General features: G+C 45.9%; 1 protein-coding gene across 1 annotated transcript in view; it reads left to right on the top strand.

The window, feature by feature from the left end:
- LOC121340951 (transcription activator BRG1-like) overlaps nucleotides 1-10097 on the top strand; it is a gene marked incomplete at both ends in the record, with an annotated part of 22329 nt that extends 12232 nt beyond the window's left edge. Inside the window, 5 exons of the mRNA XM_041414056.1 lie at nucleotides 1020-1066; nucleotides 1254-1420; nucleotides 3723-3886; nucleotides 7802-8029; nucleotides 9815-10097. Of these exons, the coding sequence (XP_041269990.1) occupies nucleotides 1020-1066; nucleotides 1254-1420; nucleotides 3723-3886; nucleotides 7802-8029; nucleotides 9815-10097 (889 nt within the window). The remainder of the gene's footprint in view (nucleotides 1-1019; nucleotides 1067-1253; nucleotides 1421-3722; nucleotides 3887-7801; nucleotides 8030-9814) is intronic.
- Between the last annotated feature and the right edge of the window lie 914 nt (nucleotides 10098-11011).

The raw sequence follows: 11011 nt of genomic DNA on the forward strand, positions 1-11011 counted from the left end.
GCAAACCCAACAAAACAGGGAGAATCCAAAACCAGGGATAATCCAAACGAGCATAAACCCAAACAGGGTTAAACCTAACAGGGTTAAACCCAGGAGAACCAGGGATGAACCAAAAAAAGGGATAATTCAATGGGTTAAACCCAACAGGGTTAAACCCAACAGGGTTAAAACCAGAAAAACCAGGGATGAACCAAAAAAAGGATAAACCCAACGGGGGTAAACCTACAAAACTGGGATAAACCAAAACCAGGGATAAACCCAACAGGGTTAAACCCAGCAGGGTTAAACTCAACAGGGTTAAACTCAACAAATATGGGAGAATCTAAAACCAGGGATAACCCTAACAAGGATAAACCCAAACAGGGTTAAACCCAATGGGGTTAAAACCCAGGAGAACCAGGAATGAACCAAAAAAAGGATAAACCCAACGAGGGTAAACCTACAAAACTGGGACAAATCAAAACCAGGGATAAACCAAACAGGGTTAAGCCCAACGGGGTCAAACTTAACAGGGTTAAACTCAACAGGGAGAATCCAAAACCAGGGATAAACGCAACAGGGTTAAACCCAACTGGGTTAGACCCAGGAGAACCAGGGATGAACCAAAAAAAGGATAAACCCAATGAGGGTAAACCAAACAAAACTGGGATAAACCAAAACCAGGGATAAACCCAGCAGGGTTAAACCCAACAGGGTCAAACTTAACAGGCTTAAACTCAAAACAGGGAGAATTCAAAACCAGGGATAACCCTAATGAGGATAAACCCAAACAGGGTTAAACCCAACAGGGTTAAACCCAGGAGAACCAGGGATGAACCAAAAAAAGGATAAACCCAACAGGGTTAAACCCAACAAAGATGAACCAAATCAAACCCTTCCATTCTTCTGTTTTCCACCCAAAAAAATCCATCCTCCTTCTCACCAGCTTCTTGAGGGAACTGGGGCTCCTGAAGGCAGCTCCAGATTTTTTGGGGCAGTTCCTTCTGATTTGTGACACCATTTCTCCTCTCCCATTTCAGGAATCCTTCTCGGAGCACTTGGGGTTCACGGGCGGGATCGTGCAGGGGTGAGTGACCAATTTTGGGATTAATGTTGAAATCCGTGAATTTACGAACTCAGAACGGTTTTTTGGGATGGAGGATGAACCGTTCCCACCTCATGATTCCAGATGATCCCGACAAGGGGGAAACACCAAATTTTCGGCCTCAAATCCCGTTTTTTCCTCTCATTCTGATAATTTTTATCCACCCCAGGTTGGATTTATACCGTGCCTCCGGGAAGTTCGAGCTCCTGGACCGGATCCTGCCCAAACTCCGGGCCACCAACCACAAGGTGCTGCTCTTCTGCCAGATGACCTCCTTGATGACCATCATGGAGGATTATTTTGCTTATCGTGGCTTCAAATACCTCAGGCTGGATGGTGAGTGCCCCTGGCGTGGGGTGGGATGTGGGGAGGGGGTCATTGGTGTCCCCAGGGGGTGGTGGGGTCATTGGTGTCCCCAGGGGGTGGTGGGACAGTGGGCAAGGTGGAGCTCAAGGTCAAGACATCAAGAAAAGGTCCTAAAATATAAAGAAATGAAGGTATTGGGGTGGGTAGAAAGATGTTGAGGAATTTCAAGATTAAAAAAATTAGAAAACCATCAAAATATGAAGATAAATCTCTTAATTAAAGATGGAGAGATATCAAAATAGATGTGAAGGTAAGGAGATAAATTTCAGTGTGTCAAAGTAGATATCAAGGGAGAAAGTGAGATAAGATATTGATAAATGAAAAGATCAATGTCCTGATATCCAGATCATGTGATCAATATTGAGACATTGATATTGAGAAATCAATAGTGAGATTGATATCAAGATTGGCATCAAGATTGGCATCAAGATTTTAAATATCAATACCTTGATGTCCAGATTGTGTGATCAATATTGAGACATTGATATTGAGAAATCAATAGTGAGATTGATATCAAGATTGGCATCAAGATTGGCATCAAGATTTTAAATATCAATACCTTGATGTCCAGATTGTGTGATCAATATTGAGACATTGATATTGAGAAATCAATAGTGAGATTGATATCAAGGTTGATATCAAGGTTAGCATCAATATTTCAAATATCAATATCAAAATATTGAGATAGCAAGATTGATATCAGTATTTACATCAAGATCATCATCAAAGACGTTGAGGTTGATATCAAGATCGATATCAAGATTTCAAATATCAGTATCTTGATATCCAGATTCTAAGATCAATATCAAGACATTGAGATAGGAAGATTGATATCAGTATTTATATCAAGATCAACATCAAAGACATTGAGATTGATATCAAGATCAATGTAAAGATCAATATCTTGATATCCAGATTGCAGGATGTTTATTGATACTGAAATACCAATAAAAAGATCAATATCAAGGTTTGTATCAAGATCAGCATTAAAGATATCAAGCTTTGTATCAAGGCTGATATCAAGATATCAAAGATTGATATCAATATTTTTAAGTTTTGATATAAAAATATTGATTATATCAATTATCAAAGATTGATATCAAGTGATAGAAGATTGATATCAAGATGTCAGAGATGGACATCAAGGCATCATTGCCTGCTGCTGTTTTCCCCAAAAACGGCCCCAAAATGACCCCAAAATGGCCTCAATAATTCTGTTCTCATGTGACTAAAACAAATATGGATTAATTGGATTAATTGGTTAATTAATTGGGTCAGAACAGGATGAGATTTCAAGTCCCTTCCGACCCAAATGATTCTGAAATGAGCGTGGATTAAGAGCACAAAATGTCACCCATGGCCCTCACAAATCTCCAAAAATTACCCCAAAATGGCATCAATAATTCTGTTCTCATGTGACTAAAACAAATGTGGATTAATTGGTTGAATTAATTGGCTTGGATTAATTGGGTTGGAACAGGGTGGGATTTAAGGTCCCTTCCAACCCAAATGGTTCTGAAATGAGCGTGGATTAAGAGCACAAAATGTCACCCATGGCCCTCACAAATCTCCAAAAACTGCCCCAAAATGGCCTCAATAATTCTGTTCTCATGTGACTAAAACAAATATGGATTGATTAGATTAATTGGTTAATTAATTGGGTCAGAACAGGATGAGATTTAAAGTACCTTCCAACCCAAATGATTCTAAAATGAGCACGAATTAAGAATACAAAATGTCACCCATGGCCCTCACAAATCCCCAAAAACGGCCCCAAAATGACCCCAAAATGGCCTCAATAATTCTGTTCTCATGTGACTAAAACAGAGGTGGATTAATTGGTTGAATTAATTGGCTTGGATTAATTGGGTTGGAACAGGGTGGAATTTAAGGTCCATTCCGACCCAAAAGATTCTGAAATGAGCGTGGATTAAGAGCACAAAATGTCACCCATGGCCCTCACAAATCTCCAAAAATGGCCCCAAAACAACCCCAAAATTACCCCAAAATGACCCAAAACGACCTCAGTAATTCTGACTGCTGTGATCCCAACTTCTACCCCACCTCAGAGCAGGATCCACCCCTTTCCCCCCATTTTTTCCCAATCTTTTTACCAAAATCACCCAAACCTGAAACGAAACCACCAATCCCGTTGGGACTGGGAACGGGAGCTCAATTCAATGGGAATCCCATTCCCGACGGAACCTTCCGGAACCTTCCCTCGTTCCGGTGCCGGGAAGGGGACGGGAGTGACGCCCGTGTGGGATTCCAGGGACCACGAAGGCCGAGGACCGGGGGATGTTGTTGAAGACGTTCAACGAGCCCGGCTCCGAGTATTTCATCTTCCTGCTGAGCACGCGGGCCGGCGGGTTGGGCCTCAACCTCCAGTCGGCCGACACCGTCATCATCTTCGACAGCGACTGGAACCCACACCAGGTAGGGCCAGGAGCGGCCACGGATCCGTGGGATTGGAAATCGACCCAAAAATCAGCTCAGAAATGGGGATGTTGAGGCAAAGGAACGCCCAAAGTCTGGTTTGAAGTGAGCCTAAAATTGATGGATCCAGAAATGGCACAAAAGTCAACCCAAAACCCAACTGGCCTATCCAAAAATGACACAAAAGTCAACCCAAAAGTCAACTGGCCAACCCAAAACCCAACTGACGCATCCAAAACTCGACTGACCCATCCAAAAATGACACAAAAGTCAACCCAAAAGTCAACTGACCAACCCAAAACCCAACTGATTGACACAAGACCCAACTGACCAACCCAAAACCCAACTGATCCAAAAACTGACACAAAAAAATCAACCCAAAACTCAACTGACTGAGCCAAAAGCCAACTGACCAACCAAAAAACCAACTGATTGACCCAAAACCCAACTGGCCCAAAGACTGACATAAAAATTGACCCAAAACCCAACTGACAAACCCAAAAACTGACACAAAAATCGACCCAAAACCCAACTGACCCAAAAACTGACACAAAAATCGACCCAAAACCCAATGGACTGACCCAAAACCCAACTGACTGACCCAAATCCCAATGAACCAGCCCCAAAACCAACTGACCCAAAGAGGAGCCATGATCTTGGAATTCCATCCTGGAGAGCCACCCCCAAATCCCAACGTTTGCAGCTGGGGTTTCCCTGCACCCTCTGAAGGAAAGAACATCCCATGATCCCGTTCTGGAATTCCCAAAACCCTCTGGGATTGCTGAGGGCACATCCAATGTCTTTGAGGATAAAAATGGAGTTTTTGGGAGCCCCTCATCTAATGCTGCCCCTTCCCAGAAGAATCCTGGTCTTCTTCTTCCCAGAAGAATCCTGGTCCTGGTGATTCCGTTACCCGAATTCTCCTAACCCTTGGAGATCCCTCAATTCCTCATGATGCATCCCACACCTTTCCCGTGGTTTATTTGAAGTTAAACCAGGCTTTTTTTGGCATCTCTTGGCCAATGTGACAATTTTCTCCAGGACCTTCATGGTCTCCCACCAATCCCACCGCCCGAATTCCCATAATCCTCAACTGACCAACCCAAAACCCAACTGATGCATCCAAAACTCAACTGGCCCCAAAAATTACACAAAAGTCAATCCAAAAGTCAACCGACCCATCCAAAACCCAACTGACCCATCCAAAAATGACACAAAAGTCAACTGACCAACCCAAAACTCAACTGACCCAAAAATGACACAAAAGTCAACCCAAAAGCCAACTGACCAACCCAAAACCCAACTGATGCATCCAAAACTCAACTGGCCCCAAAAATTACACAAAAGTCAATCCAAAAGTCAACCGACCCATCCAAAACCCAACTGACCCATCCAAAAATGACACAAAAGTCAACCCAAAAGTCAACTGACCAACCCAAAACCCAACTGACGCATCCAAAACTCAACTGACCCATCCAAAAATGACACAAAAGTCAACTGACCAACCCAAAACTCAACTGGCCTATCCAAAAATGACACAAAAGTCAACCCAAAAGTCAACTGACCAACCTAAAACCCAACTGACGCATCCAAAACTCGACTGACCCATCCAAAAATGACACAAAAGTCAACTGACCAACCCAAAACTCAACTGACCCAAAAATGACACAAAAGTCAACCCAAAAGCCAACTGACCAACCCAAAACCCAACTGATGCATCCAAAACTCAACTGGCCCCAAAAATTACACAAAAGTCAATCCAAAAGTCAACCGACCCATCCAAAACCCAACTGACCCATCCAAAAATGACGCAAAAGTCAGCTGACCAACCCAAAACCCAACTGACTGACACAAGACCCAACTGACCAACCCAAAACCCAACTGATCCAAAAACTGACACAAAAAAATCAACCCAAAACTCAACTGACTGACCCAAAACCCAACTGACCAACCCAAAAACCAACTGATTGACCCAAAACCCAACTGGCCCAAAGACTGACACAAAAATTGACCCAAAACCCAACTGACAAACCCAAAAACTGACACAAAAATCAACCCAAAACCCAACTGACCCAAAAACTGACACAAAAATCGACCCAAAACCCAATGGACTGACCCAAAACCCAACTGACTGACCCAAAACCCAATGAACCAGCCCCAAAACCAACTGACCCAAAGAGGAGCCATGAGCTTGGAATTCCATCCTGGAGAGCCACCCCCAAATCCCAACGTTTGCAGCTGGGGTTTCCCTGCACCCTCTGAAGGAAAGAACATCCCACAATCCCGTTCTGGAATTCCCAAAACCCTCTGGGATTGCTGAGGGCACATCCAATGTCTTTGAGGATAAAAATGGAGTTTTTGGGAGCCCCTCATCTAATGCTGCCCCTTCCCAGAAGAATCCTGGTCTTCTTCTTCCCAGAAGAATCCTGGTCCTGGTGATTCCGTTACCCAAATTCTCCTAATCCTTGGAGATCTCTCAACTCCTCATGGTGCATCCCACACCTTTCCCGTGGTTTATTTGAGGTTAAACCAGGCTTTTTTTGGCATCTCTTGGCCAATGTGACAATTTTCTCCAGGACCTTCATGGTCTCCCACCAATCCCACCGCCCGAATTCCCATAATCCTTCAGGATCTTTGAGAGCCCTTGGGGTTCATCTCGTGTTTTCCCCATTTTAAGGCTAAAAGTGGAGTTTGGGATCTCCATAATCCCATTCCTGGATCCCTGGGATCCTTGGGGATCCCTCAGGGATCAGCCGGCGTCGTCCCTGTGGATTTTGAGGACAAAATTTGGATTTTGAGGACAAAACCAGGGATTTTAAGGACAAAACCAAGGATTTTAAGGACAAAATCAGGGATTTTGAGGACAAAACCAGGGATTTTAAGGACAAAACCAGGGATTTTAAGGACAAAATCAGGGATTTTAAGGACAAAATCAGGGATTTTGGCTCCCTTTGGCCGTCCCACAGTCCTGGTAATTCCATTGCCACATCCTTGGGAACCCCTGCAGATTTTGAGGACAAAACCAGGGATTTTGAGGACAAAATCAGGGATTTTAAGGACAAACCCAGGGATTTTGGGACCCTTTGGCCATCCCACACTCCTGGTAATTCCATTGCCACATCCTTCGGAACACCTGCAGATTTTGAGGACAAACCCAGGGATTTTGGCTCCCTTTGGCCATCCCACAGTCCTGGTGACCCCATTGCCACATCCCCATCATCCCTGGGAAGCCCTGCAGATTTTAAGGACAAAACCAGGGATTTTGGCTCCCTTTGGCCATCCCACAATCCTGGTAATTCCTTTCCCACATCCCCGTCATCCTTGGGAACCGCTGCAGATTTTGAGGACAAAACCAGGGATTTTAAGGACAAACCAGGGATTTTAAGGACAGAACCAGGGATTTTGAGGACAAACCCAGGGATTTGGGGATCCTTTGGCCATCCCACAGTCCTGGTGACCCCACTGTCACATCCCCATGTTCCCTGGGAACCCCTGCAGATTTTGAGGACAAACCCAGGGATTTTGGGACCCTTTGGCCATTCCACACTCCTGGTGACCCCATTACCACATCCCCATCATCCTTGGGAACCCCTGCAGATTTTGAGGACAAACCCAGGGATTTTAAGGACAAACCAGGGATTTTAAGGACAGAATCAGGGATTTTGAGGACAAACCAGGGATTTTGAGGACAAACCAGGGATTTTATGTACAGAACCAAGGATTTTGAGGACAAACCCAAGGATTTTGGCTCCCTTTGGCCCTCCCACACTCCTGGTGACCCCATTTCCCCATCCCCATCATCCTCGGCATTCCCAAACCACCCTCAGGCCTCGTCCCACCTCTCCCCCCACGGATTTTCGAGGACAGGAAGGGGATTTTTGGTAGCCCAGAGCTATCACCACCCCCTTCCCCCAGGACCTCCAGGCCCAGGACCGGGCTCACCGCATCGGGCAGCAGAACGAGGTCCGCGTCCTCCGCCTCTGCACCGTCAACAGCGTGGAGGAAAAAATCTTGGCAGCAGCCAAATACAAACTCAACGTGGACCAAAAAGTGATCCAGGCGGGAATGTTCGACCAGAAATCCTCCAGCCACGAGCGCCGGGCCTTCCTTCAGGCCATCCTCGAGCACGAGGAGCAGGATGAGGTGAGATCCAGAGCAGGAGTTTCCCGTGGGGGAATTTTTTTTTGGGGGTTAGGAGTCAGAGAGAGAAAGTTTTTTAACAACAAAAAAAATTAAAAAAAAAAAAAAATTATGCAAACAAACCGACCCCAAGAGCAGGTTTGAGGACAAAACCAGGGATTTTAAGGACAAAACCAGGGATTTTGAGGACAAACCCAGGGATTTTGGCTCCCTTTGGCCATCCCACAGTCCTGGTGACCCCACTGTCACATCCCCATGTTCCCTGGGAACCCCTGCAGATTTTGAGGACAAACCCAGGGATTTTGGCTCCCTTTGGCCATCCCACAGTCCTGATGATCCCGTTGCCACATCCCCATGTTCCCTGGGAACCCATACATATTTTAAGGACAAACCAGGGATTTTAAGGACAAAACCAGGGATTTTTGGCTCCCTATGGCCGTCCCACACTCCTGGTGATGCCATTGCCACATCCTTGGGAACCTCTGCAGATTTTGAGGACAAAACCAGGGATTTTAAGGACAAAACCAGGGATTTTGGGATCCTTTGGCCATCCCACACTTCTGGTAATTCCATTGCCACATCCTTGGGAACCCCTGCAGATTTTGAGGACAAACCCAGGGATTTTGGGACCCTTTGGCCATTCCACACTCCTGGTGACCCCATTACCACATCCCCATCATCCTTGGGAACCCCTGCAGATTTTGAGGACAAACCCAGGGATTTTGGGACCCTTTGGCCATTCCACACTCCTGGTGACCCCATTACCACATCCCCATCATCCTTGGGAACCCCTGCAGATTTTGAGGACAAACCCAGGGATTTTGTGTACAGAACCAAGGATTTTGAGGACAAACCCAAGGATTTTGGCTCCCTTTGGCCATCCCACAGTCCTGGTGATGCCGTTGCCACATCCCCATCATCCTTGGGAACCCATACATATTTTGAGGACAAACCCAGGGATTTTGGCTCCCTTTGACAATCCCACAGTCCTGGTGACCCCATTACCACATCCCCATCATCCCTGGGAAGCCCTGCAGATTTTGAGGACAAACCCAGGGATTTTGAGGACAAACCAGGGATTTTGTGTACAGAACCAAGGATTTTGAGGACAAACCCAAGGATTTTGGCTCCCTTTGGCCCTCCCACACTCCTGGTGACCCCATTTCCCCATCCCCATCATCCTCGGCATTCCCAAACCACCCTCAGGCCTCGTCCCACCTCTCCCCCCACGGATTTTCGAGGACAGGAAGGGGATTTTTGGTAGCCCAGAGCTATCACCACCCCCTTCCCCCAGGACCTCCAGGCCCAGGACCGGGCTCACCGCATCGGGCAGCAGAACGAGGTCCGCGTCCTCCGCCTCTGCACCGTCAACAGCGTGGAGGAAAAAATCTTGGCAGCAGCCAAATACAAACTCAACGTGGACCAAAAAGTGATCCAGGCCGGAATGTTCGACCAGAAATCCTCCAGCCACGAGCGCCGGGCCTTCCTTCAGGCCATTCTCGAGCACGAGGAGCAGGATGAGGTGAGATCCAGAGCAGGAGTTTCCCGTGGGGGAATTTTATTTTTTTTGGGGGTTAGGAGTCAGAGAGAGAAAGTTTTTTAACAACCAAAAAAATTAAAAAAAAAAAAATTTATACAAACAAACCGACCCCAAGAGCAGGGAGCATGGCAGCTTGTTTGGAATTTTTTGGGAAAGTAACGTCTGGGTTAAAAAAAAGAAAAAAAAAAAAGAAAAAAAAGGCGCCGGATTGACAGCCCTGGAGACTGAATCCCTGTGTTTATCCACAGAGCAGACAGAGCGCGGGCAGTGGCAGCTTCCCCCACGCTGCCTCCTCCCTGTGCCTGGGCGCTGAGTCGGAGGAAGCACCTCTAAAGGTGAGCGGGGTCGTTCAGTCTCCACTGCCCATTCAATCCTCCCGCCAGCACCGCCCGGCACTGCCCCGCCAGCAGCTCAGGGAGGGCCAGGAGCCGCAGGGAAACGGGCTGGGAAGAGGCAGCAGTGAGGTCCAGGTGATAAATGTGAGGTTGGAAGGGCCTGAGAAGGCCAGAAATGAGATTGAAATGGCCAAAAGTGAGATTTAAATGGCCTGAAACAGCCAAAAGTGAGATTTAAGTGGCTTGAAATAGCCAAAAGTGAGACTGAAATGGCCAGAAGTGAGATTGAAATGGCCTGAAACGGCTAAAAGTGAGATTGAAATGGATTGGAAGAGCAAAAAATGAGACTGAAATGGCCTGAAACGGCCAAAAGTGGGATTGAAATGGATTGGAAGAGCCAGAAATGAGATTGAAACGGCCAAAAGTGAGATTGAAATGGCCTGAAATGGCCAAAAGTAAGACTGAAATGGCTTGGAAGGGCCACAAATGAGATTTAAATGGCCTGAAACAGCTAAAAGTGAGATTTAAGTGGCTTGAAAGAGCCAGAAATTAGATTGAAGTTGTCTGAAATGGCCAAAAGTGAGATTGAAATGGCCAAAAGTGAGATTTAAGTGGCTTGGAAGAGCCAAAAGTGGGATTGAAACGGCCTGGAAGGGTCAGAAATGAGGTTGAAAGGGCCTGAGAGGGCCAGAAATGAGATTTAAATGGCCTGAAATGGCCAAAAGTGAGATTGAAATGGCCTGGAAGGACCAGAAATGAGATTGAAATGGCCTGAGAATGACAGAAATGAGATTTAAGTGGTCTGAAATGGCCAAAAGTGAGATTTCAGTAGTTTGAAACGGCCAAAAGTGAGATTTAAACAACCTGAAACAGCCAAAAGTGAAATTTAAGGGTTTTGGAAGGGCAAGAAATGAGATTGAAATGGTTTGAAATGGCCAAAAGTGAGATTGAAATGGCTTGGAAGGGCAGAAATGAGATTGAAACACCTTGGAAGGGTCAGAAATGAATTTTAAATGGCCAAAAGTGAGGTTGAAGTGGCTTGGAAGGACCAAAAGTGAGATTGAAACGGCCTGAGAATGACAGAAAAGAGATTTAAATGGTCTGAAATGG

The sequence above is a fragment of the Onychostruthus taczanowskii genome, unplaced genomic scaffold, assembly GCF_017590055.1.
Source record: "Onychostruthus taczanowskii isolate IOZ18803 unplaced genomic scaffold, ASM1759005v1 scaffold438, whole genome shotgun sequence".
In the NCBI taxonomy this organism is placed as follows: domain Eukaryota; kingdom Metazoa; phylum Chordata; class Aves; order Passeriformes; family Passeridae; genus Onychostruthus; species Onychostruthus taczanowskii.